This window comes from Phocoena phocoena, chromosome 3 (assembly GCF_963924675.1).
Source record: "Phocoena phocoena chromosome 3, mPhoPho1.1, whole genome shotgun sequence".
NCBI classification, from domain to species: domain Eukaryota; kingdom Metazoa; phylum Chordata; class Mammalia; order Artiodactyla; family Phocoenidae; genus Phocoena; species Phocoena phocoena.
The window spans coordinates 163107175-163125541 of record NC_089221.1 but is presented as its reverse complement, the minus strand read 5'-3'; the positions used below and the strand labels follow the sequence as shown (position 1 = coordinate 163125541).

The 18367-nt window shown below is 45.3% G+C and overlaps 1 protein-coding gene across 1 annotated transcript in view; it reads right to left on the bottom strand.

The window, feature by feature from the left end:
- The window catches only part of MUC16 (mucin 16, cell surface associated), a 41321-nt gene extending 25567 nt beyond the window's left edge, over positions 1 to 15754 (bottom strand). The window contains exon 1 of the mRNA XM_065873801.1: positions 15475 to 15754. Coding sequence (XP_065729873.1) covers positions 15475 to 15754 — 280 coding nt within the window. The remainder of the gene's footprint in view (positions 1 to 15474) is intronic.
- Between the last annotated feature and the right edge of the window lie 2613 nt (positions 15755 to 18367).

Below are 18367 nucleotides of genomic sequence, written 5' to 3'. Positions count from 1 at the left end.
TATGTATACAATCATGTCTTCTGCAAACAGAGACAGTTTTACTTCTTCTTTTCCAATTTGTATTCCTTTTATTTCTTTTTCATCTCTGATTGCTGTGGCTAGGACTTCCAAAACTATGTTGAATAATAGTGGCAAGAGTGAACATCCTTGTCTTGTTCCTGATCTTAGTGGAAATGCCTTCAGTTTTTCACCATTGAGAATGATGTTTACTGTGGGTTTGTCGTATATGGCCTTTTATTATGTTGAGGTATGTTCCCTCTCTGCCCACTTTCTGGAGAGTTTTTATCATAAATCGGTGTTGAATTTTGTCAAAAGCTTTTTCTGCATCTATTGAGATGATTATATGCCTTTTATTCTTCAATTTGTTAATACGGTGTATCACATTGATTGATTTGCGTATATTGAGGAATACTTGCATCCCTGAGATAAATCCCACTTGATCATGGTGTATGATCCTTTTAATGTGTTGTTGGATTCTGTTTGCTAGTATTTTGTTGAGGATTTTTGCATCTATATTCATCAGTGATATTGGTCTATAATTTTCATTTTTTCTAGTATCTTTGTCTGGTTTTGGTATCAGGGTGATGATGGCCTCATAGAATGAGTTTGGGAGTTTTCCTTCCTCTGCAATTTGTTGGAAGAGTTTGAGAAGGATGGGTATTAGCTCTTCTCTAAAGGTTTGATAGAGTTCACCTGTGAAGCCATCTGGTCCTAGACTTTTGTTTGTTGGACAATTTTAAATCACAGTTTCAATTTCATTACTTGTGATTGGTGTGTTCATATTTTCTATTTCTTCCTGGTTCAGTCTTGGAAGGTTATACCTTGCTAATAATTTGTTCATTTCTTCCAGGTTGTCCATTTTTGGGGCATAGACTTGCTTGTAGTAGTCTCTTGTGATGCTTTGTATTTCTGTGGTGTCTGTTGAAACTTCTCCTTTTTCATTTATAATTTTATTTTATTTTATTTTTTTATTTATTTTTGCGGTACGCAGGCCTGTCACTGTTGTGGCCTCTCCCGTTGCGGAGCACAGGCTCCGGACACGCAGGCTCAGTGGCCATGGTTCACGGGCCCAGCCACTCCATGGCCTGTGGGATCTTCCCTGACCAGGGCATGAACCCGCGTTCCCTGCATTGGCAGGCAGACTCTCAACTACTGCGCCACCAGGGAAGCCCTCTAATTTTATTGATTTGAGTCCTCTCCCTCTTTTTCTTGATGAGTCCAGCTAAAGGTTTATCAATTTTGTTTATCTTCTCAAAGAATCAGTTTTTAGTTTTACTGATCTTTGCTATTGTTTTCTTTGTTTCTATTTCATTTATTTCTGCTCTGATCTTTATGATTTCTTTCCTTCTACTAACTTTGGGTTTTGTTTGTTCTTCTTTCTCTAGTTCCTATAGGTGTAAGGTTAGATTGTTTATTTGAGATTTTTCTTGTTTCTTGAGGTAGGCTTGTATTGCTATAAATTTCCCTCTTAGAACTTCTTTTGCTGCATCCCATCGGTTTTGGATTGTTGTGTTTTCCTTGTAAATTGTCTCTAGGTATTTTTTGACTTCCTCTTTGATTTCTTCAGTGATCTCTTGGTTATTTAGTAATGTATTATTTAGCCTCCATATGTTTGTGTTTTTTACATTGTTTTCCCTGTAATTGACTTCTAATCTCATAGCATTATGGTCAGAGAAGATGCTTGATATGATTTCAATTTTCTTAAATTTACCGAGTCTTGATTTGTGACCCAAGATGTGGTCTATCCTGGAGAATGTTCCATGTGCAGTTGAGAAGAAAGTGTAATCTGCTGTTTTTGGATGGCATGTCCTATAAATATCAATTAAATCTATCTGTTCTATTGTGTCATTTAAACCTTGTGTTTCCTTATTAATTTTCTGTCCAGGTGATCTGTCCACTGGTGTTAGTGAGGTGTTAAAGTCCCCCACTGTTATTGTGTTACTGTCGATTTCCTCTTTTATAGCTGTTAGCAGTTGCCTTATGTATTGAGGTGCTCCTATGTTGGGTGCATATATATTTTTAATTGTTATATCTTCTTCTTGGATTGATCCCTTGATCATTATGTAGTGTCCTTCCTTGTCTCTTGTAACATTCTTTATTTCAAAGTCCAGTTTATCTGATATAAGTATTGCTACTCCAGCTTTCTTTTGATTTCCATTTGCATGGAATATCTTTTTCCATCCCCTCAGTTTCAGTCTGTATGTGTCCGTAGGGCTGAAGTGGGTGTCTTGTAGACAGCATATATATGGGTCTTGCTTTTGTATCCGTTCAGCAAGCCTGTGGCTTTTGGTTGGAGCATTTAATCCATTCACATTTAAGGTAGTTATCGATATGTATGTTCCTATTACCATTTTCTTAATTCTTATGGGTTTGTTTTTGTAGGTGCTGTTCTTCTCTTGTGTTTCCCACCTAAAGAAGTTCCTTTAGCATTTGTTGTAGAGCTGGTTTGGTGGTGCTGAATTCTGTTAGCTTTTGCTTGTCTGTAAAGCTTTTGATTTCTCCATGAAATCTGAATAAGATCCTTGCCAGGTAGAGTAATCTTGGTTGTAGGTTCTTCCCTTTCATTACTTTAAATATATCATGCCAATCTCTTCTGGCTTTTAGAGTTTCTGCTGAGAAATCAGCTGTTAACTTTATGGGAGTTCCCCTGTATGTTATTTGTCATTTTTCCCTTGTTGCTTTCAATAATTTTTCTTTCTCTTTAACTTTTGTCAATTTGATTACTATGTGTCTCAGCATGTTTCTCCTTGGGTTTATCCTGCCTGGCACTCTCTGCGCTTCCTGGACTTGAGTGGGTATTTCCTTTCCCATGTTAGGGAAATTTTCGACTATAATCTCTTCAAATATTTTCTCGGGTCCTTTCTCTCTCTTCTCCTTCTGGGACTGCTATAATGCGAATATTGGTGCTTTTAATGTTGTCCCAGAGATCTCTTAGGCTGTCTTCATTTCTTTTCATTCTTTTTTCTTTATTCTGTTCCATGGCAGTAAATTCCACCATTCTGTCTTCCAGGTCACTTATCCGTTCTTCTGCCTCAGTTTTTCTGCTATTGAGTCTTTCTGGTGTATTTTTCATTTCAGTTATTGTATTGTTCAGCTCTGTTTGTTTGCTCTTTAATTCTTCTAGTTGTTTGCTCTTTAATTCTTCTAGGTCTTTGTTAAACATTTCTTGCATCTTCTCAATCTTTGCCTCCATTCTTTTTCTGAGGTCCTTGATCATCTTCGCTATCATTATTCTGAATTCTTTTTCTGGAAGGTTGCCTATCTCTGTTTCATTTAGTTGTTTTTCTGGGGTTTTATCTTTTTACTTCATCTGGTACAAAGTCCTCTGCCTTTTCATTGTGTCTGTCTTTCTGTGAATGTGTTTTTTCTTCCACAGGTTGCAGAATTGTAGCTCTTCTTGCTTCTACTCTATTCCCTCTGGTGGATGAGGCTATCTGATAGGCTTGTGCAAGCTTCCTGATGGGAGGGACTGCTGGTGGGTAGAGCTGGGTGTTGCTCTGGTGGGCAGAGATCAGTAAAACTTTAATTCACTTGTCGGCTGATGGGTGGGGCTGGGTTCCCTCCTTGTTGGTTGTTTGGCCTGAGGCGACCCTGCACTGGAGCATACCCAGCTCTTTAGTGGGGCTAATGGCAGACTCTGGGAGGGCTCACACCAAGAAGTACTTCCCAGAACCTCTGCTGCCAGTGTCCTTGTCCCCACAGTGAGCCACAGCCATCCCCTGCCTCTGCAGGAGACCCTCCAGCACTAGCAGGTAGGTCTGGTTCAGTCTCCCATGGGGTCACTGCTCCTGCCCCTGGGTCCCAATCTGCACACTAATTTGTGTGTGTCCTCCAAACATGGAGTCTGTGTTTCCCCCAGTCCTGTCGAAGTCCTGCAGTCAAATCCAGCTAGGCTTCAAGGTCTGATTCTCTAGGAATTCCTCCTCCTGTTGCTGGACCCCCAGGTTGGGAAGCCTGACATGGGGCTCAGAACCTTCACTCCAGTGGGTGGTCTTCTGTGGTATAAGTGTTCTCCAGTTTGTGAGTCACCCACCCAGCAGTTATGGGATTTGATTTTATTGTGATTGCACCCCTCCTACCTTCTCATTGTGGCTTCTCCTTTGTCTTTGGATATGGAGTATCTTTTTTGGTGAGTTCCAGTGTCTTCCTGTCGATGATTGTTCAACAGTTAGTTGTGATTCTGGTGCTCTTGCAAGAGGGAGTGAGAGCACATCCTTCTACTACGCCATCTTGAACCAATCTCCAGGTTGTTTGTTTTTTTGATATTGAGCTGCATGAACTGCTTGTATATTTTGGAGATTAATCCTTTGTCAGTTGCTTCGTTTGCAAATATTTTCTCCCATTCTGAGAGTTATCTTTTTGTCTTGGTTATGGTTTCCTTTGCTGTGCAAAAGCTTTTAAGTTTCATTAGGTCCCATTTGTTTATTTTTGTTTTTATTTCCATTTCTCTAGGAGGTGGTTCAAAAAGGATCTTGCTGTGATTTATGTCATAGAGTGTTCAGCCTATGTTTTTTTCTAAGAGTTTTATAGTGTCTGGCCTTACATTTAGGTCTTTAATCCATTTTGAGTTCATTTTTGTGTATGGTGTTAGGGAGTGTTCTAATTTCATTCTTTTACATGTAGCTGTCCAGTTTTCACAGCACCACTTATTGAAGAGGCTGTCTTTTCTCAATTGTATATTCTTGCCTCCTTTATCAAAGACAATGTGACCATGTGTGTGTGGGTTTATCTCTGGGATTTCTATCCTGTTCCATTGATCTATATTTCTGTTTTTGTGCCAGTACCATACTATCTTGATGACTGTAGGTTTGTAGTATAGTCTGAAGTCTGGGAGCATGATTCCTCCAGCTCCATTTTTCTTTCTCAAGATTGCTTTGGCTATTCGGGGTCTTTTGTGTTTCCATACCAATTGTGAAATTCTTATTTCTAGTTCTGTGAAAAATGGCATTGGTAGCTTGATACAGATTGCATTGAATCTGTATGTTGCTTTGGGTAGTATAGTCATTTTCACAATGTTGATTCTTCCAATCCAAGAGCATGGTATATCTCTCCATCTGTTTGGATCATCTTTAATTTCTTTCATCAGTGTCTTATAGTTTCCTACCTACAAGTCTTTTGTCTCCTTAGGTAGGTTTATTCCTAGGTATTTTATTCTTTCTGTTGCAATCGTAAATGGTAGTGTTTCCTTAATTTCTTTTTCTGATTTTTCATCATTAGTGTCTAGGAATGCAAGAGATTTCTGTGCACTAATTTTGTATCCTGCTACTTTACCAAATTCATAGGTTAGCTCTAATCGTTTTCTGGTAGCATCTTTAGGATTCTCTATGTATAGTATCATGTCATCTGCAAACAGTGGCAATTTCACTTCTTTTCTGATTTGGATTCCTTTTATTTCTTTTTCCTCTCTGACTGCTGTGGCTATTCGGGGTATTTTGTGGTTCCATATAAATTTTAGGATTTTAAAATTCTATTTCTGTGAAAAATGTCATTGGAATTTTGATAGGGATTGCACTGAACACTCGTAAACTGTTGGTGTTCATGTAAATTGGTGCAGTCACTATGAAAAACAGTCTAAAGATTCCTCAAAAAATTAATAATAGAACTACCATATGATTCAGCTATTTCACTTCTGAGCATTTATCCAGAGAATATCAAAACACTAATCTAAAAAAAATATATGCACCCCTCTGTTCATTGCAGCATTATTTACAATAGCCAAGATATTGAAACAACCTAAATGCCCATCAGTGAATGAAAGGATAAAGAATGTGTGTGACACACACACACTGGACTACTACTCAGTCATAAAAAGTATGAAATCTTGCTATTTGTGACAACATGGGTGGATCTAGAGGGTATCATGCTAAATGGAATAAGTCAGACAGAGAAAGTCAAATACCATATGATCTCACTTAGTTGTGGAATATAAAAAACAAGCATATAAATAGAATACTGCATAAATAAAACCGAATTTAAAAAAATAAGTGAACAAACCAAACCAAGCAAAAACAAACAGATAGGTACAGAGAACATAGTACAGGTTACCAGAAGGGAAATGGAATGGGTGGAGGATGAAATGGGTTAAGAAGATCAACTCTATGGTGATGGAGGAAACTAAGCTTTTGGTGGTGAGCATGCTGTAGTGTATATAGAAGTCGAAATATAATGTTGTACACATGAAACTTATATAATGTTATAAACCAATGTTACCTCAATAAATGAAAAAAAAAACCCCACACAGTTCAAGTATCTCCTCCTCTGGAAAGTGTTCTTTAAAGCTGTGATATTGTAATTTATAATAAGAAATATGTATTTGGTCTTTGTCCGCATTTCTGGCAAAGAGCTCTTAATACCCTTGGAATTTCCTGCACGATGAGAGCAATAAAGGTGCCTTTTGTCATGTTAATGAGGCGACTTTTAAAATTGATGTATAGTTGATTTACAATATTATATCAGTTTCAAATGTATAGCCTAGTGATTCAGCATTTCTACAGCTTATATACACTCCATTAAAAATATTACAAGAGGGCTTCCCTGGTGGCGACATGGTTGAGAGTCTGCCTGCTGTTGCAGGGGACGCAGGTTCGTGCCCCGGTCCGGGAAGATCCGTGAGCCATGGCCGCTGAGCCTGCGCGTCTGGAGCCTGTGCTCCGCAACGGGAGAGGCCACAACAGTGAGAGGCCCGCGTACCGCAAAAAAAAAAAAAAAAAAAAAAAAAATTATTACAAGATAGCAGCTATACTTCCCCGTGCTATACAGTATATCCTTGTTGCTTATCTATTTTATATTGGGTTGGCCAAAAAGTTCATTTGGTTTTAAGCAAAAATAAGACACATTTTTCAGTTTCACCAACAACTTTATCGAACATATTCATTAACCGAACGAACTTTTTGGCCAACCCAATACACAGTGGTTTGTATCTCTTAACCCCCTACTCCTAACCTGCCCCTCCCCCCTTCCCTCTCACCTTTGGTAACCACTCTTTTGTTTTCCATATCGTTAAGTGTGTTTCTCTTTCGCATATACATTCATTTATATATTTGTTTAGATTTCACATATAAGTGATATGATTTCACATATAAGTGATACAATACAGTATTTGTCTTTCTCTGTCTTATTTCACTAAGCATAATATTCTCTAGGCCCACCCACGTTGCTGCAAATGGCAGAATAATACATCATGATCGAGTTGGATTGATTTCTGTGTAAATGCTCCCAGAAGCCCTGAGAGAGATAAGCAAATGGAAGGAGAACATTGGGGACATTACTCCCAAGGACACACAGCCACCAATGCCAAGAACCCCAGCATACACACACACACCCCTGCTGAATGGAACTAAGTTATCCACATAATATAATAATTCATTATCATTATTTCCACCCTATAAGCTTCTGGGTTGGAAGGAGCCAGCTTCCTAGAACCCAAGGGAGGAGAAGAGTCTGTGATAAGATAGGGCCATCCCAGCCCCCCTCATACTGACTGGCTGAACCCCTAATAAGAAGGCACATATCCTAAAGAGAGGTGGCTTTATGCACAGTCTGAATCCTTTGGGGACTTCAACTAGAAGAAGCAAGAAGTTGCCTCCTCCTCTTGCCCCAAGGGTGAGCAGGGATTCAGCTCCGTAGCGGCAAGGGCTCTGAGTGAGGGTCCACATCCAGTTCTGTTGTGACCCTGCTTCTCTGGGGCCTTCTGTCCTATCCTAAGCAGGCTGCTTCTTTCTCAGCGTCCAGGTTAGCGTGCTTTCTGCCCTTAAAGCTCAGTAGAGCTAAGATGCAGGTAGCACTCATCTGCTATCAGGTCCCACTGAGCTAAGCACTCAAACATGCAAACTAGCACTCAAAAATTAATACAAGGAAAGTGCAATAGGGATGCAGTGACCTGCAGGTCCAGAATTTATTGTCTCCTGGGGCTTCCTTGTGTTATTATCTTTAGTCACTGGTTCTGAATGGCTCCAGAGGGTCACAGGCCTGCACTGGGTGCTTTCCATATGCCTTCTTTGTTAGTCAGTGAAATTATTTCCATTTTACAGATGGACAAACTGAGGCACAGAGTGGCAACACTTTCCAAGGTAATGTAGCTAATGAAGGGCAACGCTGATGACTGGGTCTATGTTTTTTGGACTCCCCATCCCACTGCTGGTTGCTGCCAGGAGTACCTCTTCGTTTGGTTGCATCCACCCTGCCAGGTCCCAGATACCAGAGGTCTGGTCCTTCCTCCCCAGCAGGCAAATTGCAGGCTCTCTCACCCCTAGAGCTGAGGAGCCAGCCTTGCTTATAAGTAGCAGGGGTGCAATCAGACATAAATGGCTTCCTTTGAGGTGGTGGTTGAGGGCAAGACCCCCAGACTCCGGGGGATCTTGCAGGAGTTTGCCCTTGATAACCCAGGGGATGATGACTAGCCTACAAACTTAGGGACTCAAGATTTAAAAAAAAAAAAATGACCCTACAGCTACACTACTTCTTAACAATAATGATAGGTTTGATCTCTTTCTTCTAGAGTCTGTCAGTCTGGCTTTTTCTTGTTCTTCTTTCATTTGTTTCATTCAGCAAACCTAAAATATTAGGTAAATACATCTATTGTGATAACCCTATCACAATATTCATTAAATAAACACACGTATGGAAATATGTTCTTAGGATTCTGAATATTTAACCAGAAAAAAACATGGAGTTTTGTTACACATTTTAAGTGTCAATTCTTATTTTTGTAAGATTAATGCATTTATATTTCTAATAAATTTCTAACATACTTTTATCAAAAAAAAAAAAAAAAGGATGAGGAGGATGGAATAAAAAAATAAAAAGCAAAAATGAAACTGACTGTGATGATGAGGGTAATAAATCTAGGAAGTAGGGAGTCTCAGACAACTCAGAACAGATCCTGAAACAGGAACGCAGCCAGAATTCAGAATTCCTGCTCATCCACCCAGGGGAAAGCTGCCCACCCGCACGGCCCAGGACACCACAGAAGGCAGAGGCTCATTCCTTGTAAACTGAGTGATGCTGGAAGGAGGCAAAGCCCAGGGCTTTTCCTTCATCCAGCTGGGTTTCTCCCCAGCATGGGGGGCTGTGAACTGCCTGGGTCGTAAGCTCAGGCATGGTTGCTGCTGGTAATTGTGTTTCTAAGAGACAGTTCCTATACTGTTGGTGGGAATGTAAATGGGTACAGCCACTATGGAGAACAGTATGGAGGTTCCTTAAACAACCAAAAATAGAGATACCATGTGATCCAACAATCCCACTCCTGGGCATATATCCAGAGAAAACCATACTTCAAAAAGATACATGCACCCCAATGTTCACTGCAGCACTATTTATTGATACAATAGCCAGGACATGGGAACAACCTAAATGTCCATCAACAGAGGAATGGATAAAGAAGATGTGGTACATATATACAATGGAATATTACTCAGCCATGAAAAGAATGAAATAATGCCATTTGCAGCAACATGGATGGACCTAGAGATTATCATACTGAGTGAATAAGTCAGACAGAGAAAGACTAATATCATGTGATATCGCTTGTATGTGGAATCTAAAAAAAATGGTACAAATAAACTTATTTACAAAACAGAAATAGGTGTAGAAAACAAACTTATGGTTACCAAGGGGGAAAGGCGGGGAGGGATAAATTGGGAGATTGGGACTGACATATACACACTACTATATATAAAATAGATAACTAATAAAGACCTACTGCATAGCACAGGGAACTCTACTCAATACTCTGTAATGGCCTATATGGGAAAAGAATCTAAAATAGAGTGGATATATGTATACGTATAACTGACTCACTTTGCTGTACACCTGGAACTAACACAATGTTGTAAATCAACTATACTCCAATAAAAATTTTTAAAAAGACAGTTCTTTGTCCCTGAAGTGTCCTCCAAGCTTCATGCCCCAGATCAGCCATGTTCTCAGAGACAGGCTGTGAAGAAGATAGGGACTCAAAAATTAGGCTGGACCTTGTCCCCAAGAATGTCCCCAAAAGGAGAAGCTGGACCCATGACAGGATTGGGGACAGAGCCCTGGCTGAAGTTGGGGGGCATGTGGGTACCACTTGACACAAACCCAAGGGCTCTTCCAGAGGGCCCTCTGAGGATGGAGGGGGGTACAGAGGGAGAGGGGGCAAAGCTGGATGCTTCTCTAAGAGCCTCAGGAGCGTTGAGGACTGAATTCATCCTGGGGCTCTCAGAGGAGGTTGCAGCTGTCAGAAAAGATGTTTTGCTCGTCTTCATGCCAGTGCTGGCAACCTGAGCTTGGGTTTTACTTTGGACAGTGCAGATGAACTAGCATCCCCTGAGGTTATCAGGGCATCTGTCATGACTGGGGAATGAGGCTGCAGGCCAGTAGTCTCCTCCTCCTTTATTTATGCAATGAATATTTACTGCATACCTACTATGTTCCAGGTACTGGGACAGGCTGCCTTACACATAACTGGTCATAGGGTACAATGTATTTCTTATTATGGGTCCCAGTCTAAAAAGGAAACTCGGTTTCGGTTTCCTTATCTGCAACGTGGAAATGATAATGATATGTACTTCATCAGGTCACTAAGAGTATTAAATGAATTAATCTATGCAAAGGGCTTAAAACAGTGTCCGGCACACGACAGTGTTCTCGATTGTTGTATGAATATGATTTGTCAAAATTCACCAAAGACTGAACTTTATGTGAATTAAAATTTAAAAATACAAAATAAAATAAAATAATAAAGATATTATTACAACTCATTTTAGCATAGCACTTATCACAATATTATTATTATTATTATTATTAGAGGGAGGAGGTAACTTGGATCAGAGTTACTCTTAGGGAGTGGGTCAGAATCAGAGAAAGTGGGGACCAGGATAAGAATCAATGATGGGAAGCAGGGGTCAGATTCACTGTATGTTGGGGAGTCACAAAGCTGGACGCCCAAAGGACAGCTGTCCCAGAACAGCCCTTGTAAGGGGCAGAGTGGTCCAATGGAGGTAGATGAGACTGGTCAGTGTGGGATGAGAGGTCCAGAGAGGGTGGGGGACAGCCAGGCAGGATGCCCCACTGCAATGTCTGTTCCCTTGACCGTTGTGAGGCCCGGCTCCACGCAGGTATGGGGTCAGACGAGCTGGGGAAGCTCCTTGGGCATCTCCTCCCAGGCATGGACCCAGCAGGGGGGTGCAGGGCGGGGGCACCCAGCCCAGGACAGCAGGGGAAATGCCAAGCCCATCCCCACCTGCAGGAGGGGCCTCCGATAATGGGCAGAGCCCACTGCTCCCCTGCCCTGCTGGCCCATCCTGCACCCACAAGGGACTGCTGGTGGGGGTGGTCCTTTGGGGATTTCAGCACCAACTGTTCCCCAGGGCAGAAGTCCTATGTGCCCTGGAAGGAAAGACCTAAAGGCTCTTCTTCCCACCTGAGAAAAGTGAGGACATGCTGCCAGGAGAGAAAGAGGAGGACCCCCTGCAAGAAAGAAAGAGCTCTCACTCTCTCTCTCTCTCTCTCTCTCTCTCTCTCTCTGTCTCTGTCTCTCTCTCTCTCTCTCACACACACACACACACACACGCACTCTCCCACATACTTGTGCACACATACAAATTCAGTAACACACGCGCGCACAAATGCACGCACACACACAGCTGGAACTCAAGTCCTGGAGTCCTGGATTTCATCCTGGTTCTGCCCCAGCTCACTTCATGGAGCCTCAGTTTCACCATCTTTAAAGCAGAAATAACATCAGAGAATATCTATCCCCATGTTGCACTGGGTTTCACTGGGATGTGTTAGCATGGACCCACAGCAATAACGTCCTCCCCCTTCAAGTCTTTGCTTCTCAGGGAGCCTTCCCCCAACCCCGCCCCACTGAAAAGAGCAACCCGCCCCGCAACACACTCCAGCACCCCAGATTCTCTGTCCCAAATTTTTCTCCTTATCACCTTCTTAATACTTAAATACCTAATTTACTTACTATTGTTATGGGTTATGGTCTGTCTCCCCCTGCTAGAATATCAGTTCAGCAAGGATCTTTCTCTTGATCACAGCTGGCCTGGCATTTGCCTCCCACAGCTCTGGGCTTATGATGCATTAAGGTCCCTGGGGACAGCTCTGAGCCCTGAGCAGGGGCAGGAAGATGAGGAAGTGGGCTGGTACATGTGCCGAGAAGCCAGACTTGGATAGTGGGATGCAGAGTGTAGTGTTTGGAGTCAGACACACTGGGTTTGAAGCCCAGATCTACCCTGGTCACATGAGAAACCTTCTTTGAGCTTCTGTCCCCTAACCTCTGAAATGGGGATGGCCATTCACATCACTCTGGAACTTTGGGTCTCCCTGAAGGCGGGAGGGGTTCATTTACCTGCTCGCCTGGGGCAACCTTGGGAGCATCAAGTGACCAGAAGGACAACCTAGGTATAAAGAAGCCTAGGGCTGCCCTGCCGGCCTGGATCCAGCACCTTCCTTTTGGGGGAGGCCACACAGTAACTGGAAAGAAAGGTGACTCTATTCCTTGTGATCGGGAGAAAACATGAGCAAACCTTTCCTCTTTTCCTGGAGCTGAGTCACAGGTGGTGAAAGATTCTGAAATTCTGGCCAGAGCAGGTTACACTCTGGAGCCCACCTCTCAGCTCCAGATACCCTCCACACACACACCTACTCCCTCCAATGCCCTGTCCCTTGATAATCTCCCTCCCTGGACCTCGGATATCTCAGCCAAGCCTGGACTGGGGCGATGACTGTTGTCCAGGGACGCAGGAAGGGGCTCAACAGCACAGCAAGATCTTTGTGCTGTCAGGATACTGCTCAGAGGGGCAATGGAGAACAGCTGTCTCCCCTGGGGGAGGTACTCAAGGGCCAGGAAACAGCCAGGAGAGGAGAAATCCTCCTCAACCCTCAGTCTCTTCCCAGGCAGAGGGTAAAGGTCAGGACTTAGGAATCATCTAGAAATGGGTGTTCAGATCCCTGCTGTGTGACTTTAAACAAAAGGCTCAACCTCTCTGAGCCTCAGTTTCCTCTTCTGTAAAATGGGAGGCAATATACCCCTATTCTCACCCACACAAGCTCAATCCAGATAACGCAGGTAAAAGCCCTGGCACATACATCTCCATGTCCCCTCCCTCGTGCATCTCCCTCCCACCTTCCCTATCCCACCGCTCTAGGTGGTCACAAAGCACCCAGCTGATCTCCCTGTGCTATGCAGCTGCTTCCCACTAGCTATCTATTTTACATTTGGTAGTATATATATATAGCTGATTCACTTTGTTACACAGCAGAAACTAACACAACATTGTAAAGCAATTATACTTAATAATGTTAAAAAAAAAAAAGCCCTGGCACATAGTAGGCACGCAATACAAAATGATGATTATTGCAGTCCTCTGGGATCTTGGGGTGTTTCAGCCACAGGGGCAAAGAGGGAAAAAGCACAGGATGCAGAGGTGGATGAAGATGCACCAGATGAGTCCAGGGTGGAGGGAGAGGTGAGTGGGGAATGGATCTCCGCCGGCTCTGGAATTTTTAAAATTACTCTTTGGGGAGATAGAAACTCAGAGAGGTTAGGTGTCAAGCCCAAGGACACACAGCCTGTCAGCATTGGATTTAGATTTCTTTTCATCAATGCCCAGGGATTAAGGGAGTCTTTCCCAGCGTTAAAATCAAGAGTCCTGAAGGGTGTCTGAATTGATATTCCAGGGGGATCCCTGCCCTGACAGGCGTCCTGTTTACTGTGGAATTGATGGGGAATTGGGGAGGGGTGTCAACCCTTAGTCCAGGCAACCAGCCCTCACTGGGCAGGAGCAAGAGTCTGCTCAGTTCAAACAGCCCTCAGCATCAGACTCTGAGGGAGCCTTGGGGTCAAAAGCAGTTAAACAGCCTCTGTTTGTGGTGATGTGCTTTGGGGACAGCTCAGGGTGACACGCCCCATCAGAGGTGGTGGAATTGTCTGATACAAACCCGCCCACAATTCAGACCATTGTGTGGGTGCCTTACAATGGCATCCAACCGCAAAGCTCTTCCAGGGGCAAGGGCTGGCCTGGGTGACTCAGGGCTGGGGGGCTGGGGGGCCCTCTCCACCTGCTTCAGGAGCTGCAGTGAGGCCTGAGTGGGTGAGGAGGCAGCCCACCTACTCTGGGTGGCTCCTGGGCTGCCAGTGTCCAGGGCCTGAAGTCCTCAGGATGGGGAAGCAGGATGACCCCACCATCACTCTCCTTCAGGCCTTAGTGGCTTCCATTTCCCAGACAAGCATTGAGGACAGTCCTTTCTCCTGGGAGGAGTAAACGAACAGATATTTAAGCACCTGGCACATAGTAGATGCCCGTTCTCAGGTTATCTTGGACACCAGAGCGGTTTGGCTGGAAAGCACTGACTTCCTGCCCAAGGAGGCAGCTGGAGTAAAACAGTCCGGGGGTCTAGGCAGCCCTGGAGCCACACGTGGAGGATCTTGGACCTTCTTTCTGTAGGGGAGAGAGCCCAACACCAAGCTGGACTCTCAGCTTTTCCTGAGGCCAGTGAGTTTCTCTGGTTAGCCAGATCCAAGCTGATCCCTCAGATGACCAACAGGCCTGCAAAGTGCCCCTTGAGAGCCGAGAACATACCTCCCCTAACCCTCACAGTCTGCCTTTCTGCTCCCACCCCTCCCCTCAGCATCCCCCCTTCAAGCAGCCCAAATGCGCTCACATCACATTGAATGACCCAAACACACCTTGCGCCTTCCTGCCTCCTAGCCTCTGCCCACCCATTCTCCCTGCCAGGAGTGCCCTTTTCCTTCTTCCACTAATTGCACCTGTAGAAATCCCTGCCAACCAAACACCACCCTGCAGTTTAGGCAAACCCTCACCTCCAGAACCCCTAAGGTGGCAAACCTCCTGCTCAGCCTTGTACCAAGAGAGCCTGGGCACCCCTCTGCCTCGCCCACCAGCCTGGAGCTCCTGCAAGCCTGGGGCTGTGGCTTTCTCATTTCCCACCTGAGAGCTGAGCACAGGTACTGGGATCCGAGGTGTCAATAAACAAACAAACAAACCCAGATAGATAACCAATAAGGACCTACTGTATAGCACAGGGAACTCTACTCAGTATTCTCTGATAACCTATGTGAGAAAAGAATCTAAAAAAGAATGAATGTATAACTGAATCACTTTGCTGTACACCTGAAACTAACACAACATTGTAAATCAACTATACTCCAATAAAAAACAAAAAAACCACACCCAAACCCTAGGGAACGAACGTATAAGTGAGCCAGAGAAAGAAGAGGTGCCTGGGTATCTCTGATCCAGCAATATTTAATTCATGACGTAGCCACTGTATGAAATCTCCCCAGTCAGTTTGGAAAACGTAGCCTCACCTGGCTGGCTGTGATGGAAGCCTTTGCTGAAAAGCAAAAGCCCTTGTGGCTGCCCCTGGAGGGGTGCTTGGGAAGCTGAGGAGCCTGTCACATCTGCCCCTCTTTTCCAGGAATCTGTCTGACTCCTCTGCTGGCCCCAGCTCAGCCCAGCTTACCTGGCCCACAGGTGAGGAGGAGGGTCACGGTCAGAGCCAGCATCTGCCCTCGCCGATGGCGCCCCAGGTGTGCAGGGCTTTCCCTGCCCATGCTCCTGCCCACCCGCCCAGGGAAGTGCGCCTCACCCCGAACAAGTCCCAGTGACTGAACCCAGCCCAGTCGAGCCAGCCAGGCTCCTGGGAGGGCGTTGAGGACACGCCTTGCTGAGCTTCCCGAGCGGGGCAGGGCCTGCCCTAGGAGGAAGCACTGACTCCGCAGCTGGCAAAGTTCAGCTGGCATTATTCAGTGCCCTCGTGGCGACTAACGCCCACCGACTGATACCCTCTGTGAAGAGGGGCCCAGGGGATCCCCCCCCACCAGACTCAGCCTGGCTCCCAAAAAGCCTGTTGCCAGACCAAGAGACGCCCCCCTACCCCACCCCTGCCCCCCACCCAAGGGTCCGGCTGGCCTTAAAGGTGAACAGAAGGATGACCATAGATCTGTCCTAATCTTTCAAGTCCCCTGGGTTCTACCTGACAACTTCCTGCTCAGGGGCTGGCACCACCAGACCGAGCTGGGTGGACCCTCCCTGGGGGAGGCACGGCTGGCTCCCAGGGTTTTGGAATGTGCGGAGTGGGAGACTGCATTCCCACATGGGAACTCCCTGGCAGCCAGGGAAGCAGAGGGCTGGTGGTGTTGTCCGCTTGGGGAGTCCCTCAGAGCCACCCTGTGCCCCCCCTGTACCCCTCCAGGCCCCAAATGGCCAGCATGGGGGCTGCAGTGCTCACTCCCCAGCCAAGCCCTTCAGCGGCTCCAGGGGCAGAGAAGAGCAGGAGGGGCTGGCGTGGGATTCTGCTTCCTCCCTGACAAGGGTGCAGCCTCCAGGGATTCTTGTCACCCCAGGCCTGGGCTGTTACAACAGCTGCCCTTCTCCCCCACCGTCTGCCAAACAGATTTTGCCAGGGCGACCCTCCTTAGGTACGTGATCCCCAGTGTCCCCCATGCTCCTCCCTCGTCCAGGCACTCAGGAGACCCTCACCCTCCCTCCTGGCCCACCCCTCAAGCCTCTAACAGCCAGACAGGTGGGTTTATCTTCTCATCCAGGGGACGGCACACGCAGGTGTGAAGGTGGCAGGCAGTGGCCACCCCACAAAACCTCACATCTCTCCTGCATCTGGTACCCAGAGCCAAACTCCATGGACCTGTAGCCAAGGCGAGCTTATCCGAACACCCACCCACCACCCCTGCCCCCTGGTCCTTCATGCTCAATGCGGCGTCCTGCTAACCTACTCTCCACCTTTCTTGCCTGGATGCCGTTCACTCGCTCTCAGCATAGACACACTCTGCTGAGCCCCTACTACACTTCAGGCATGCAGCCTGGCCAAGATGGACAAATGATCAAGGTGGGGTGGCAGAAGCATAGAAGTCGGTGGGAGACACCAGTCCCAGACTGGGAAGGGGCAGGGGATCAGGGAAGGCTTCCTGGAGGAGGTGCCACATACACCAAGTCCTGAAGGATAAGCTGAAGCCAGCTGGGCCAGGGGAGGTGGGGAGTAGAGAAAGGAGTTTTCCAGGGAAAAGACACAGTGTTAGCAAAGACTGGAGGCAGCAGGAAGCAGGGAGTGGAGTCTGGCTTTTGTCCAAACCCCCTCCCTTTGTTGTCTACCCGGGCACCTCTTCCCTTCCTTAAGGAAACAATCAGAAATAGAGGCCAAGCTAGAGGGTCTAGTGGGAGATCACGGTGGTCAGCTCCACGCACCTCACAGAGGGGAAAGTTGGGCACCCAAAAAGTACCAGAACCAGCAAGATCAGTGACACAGCTGGGACCAGACCCCAGATCCTTGGACTCTCCAAACTCTGCCTATTTAAGCATGTGAGGCCTGGATTTAAATCCTCTGTCTCTCCAGGACATGTCAACGAGCACCCCCGAACACCATCAGAGAGGCCTTAGAGTCCAGGAGCTGCCCTGCTCTTACAACGGGTGCACAGGGGTTTATGGGTTTAGGTTCACAATGGGTAATCACAACTACTGTTTATTGAACACCTACTATGCGCTGGGCATGGCTTCCAGTCATCCCCATGACCCTGAAGCTAGGTTTTACCCTCACAGTGATTCTATAAGGTGGTTGCTACTCATTGCCCCATTGCACAGATGAGAATGCCGAGGCTTAGGGATTTGCCCAAAGTCACTCATCTAGCACAGAGCAGAACTAGGATTTGAACTCTGTTTTGATCGAAAACAGTGTTTCTCACCTAAGGGTTATTCCCCCCACCCCCCAAAGGACATTTGGCAATGTCTAGAGTCATTTTTGGTTGTCATGAGGGGAAGGGGGGCTGCTACTGGCATCTAGTGGATAGAGAACAGGGATGTTGGTGAATATCCTACAGTGCAAAAGACAAACACACTTGACAATGAATTATTCAGCCCCAAATGTCAATACTGACACTGATAAAAAAACACAAACAAACAAACAACCCCCCCAAAAAAAACAAAAAACTTGGTCTAAAGCCACAATGTTGTCCAGTGGAACTTTCTGGATAATGTTCATGTTCTATATCTGTGCCATCCAACAGGACCACCCACCATGAGCCACACGTGGCCACTGAGCACTTGAAATGTGGCTGGTGTGACTGAGGAACTGAATTTTTAATTTTGTTTAATCTGAATTTTAAAAAGAACAATACTCAGTTGAGTTATTAGAAAATTTATGAGTAGGCTTGGAACAGCTTAAGCATGTGAATGTACTTTTTCTTTTTTTAAATTTATTTTATTGAAGTATAGTTGATATACAATGTTGTGTTAATATCTACTGTACAGCAAAGTGATTCAGCTATACATATATGTACATTCTTTTTCATGTTCTTTTCCATTACGGTTTATCCCAGGATGTTGAATATAGTCCCCTGTACTAT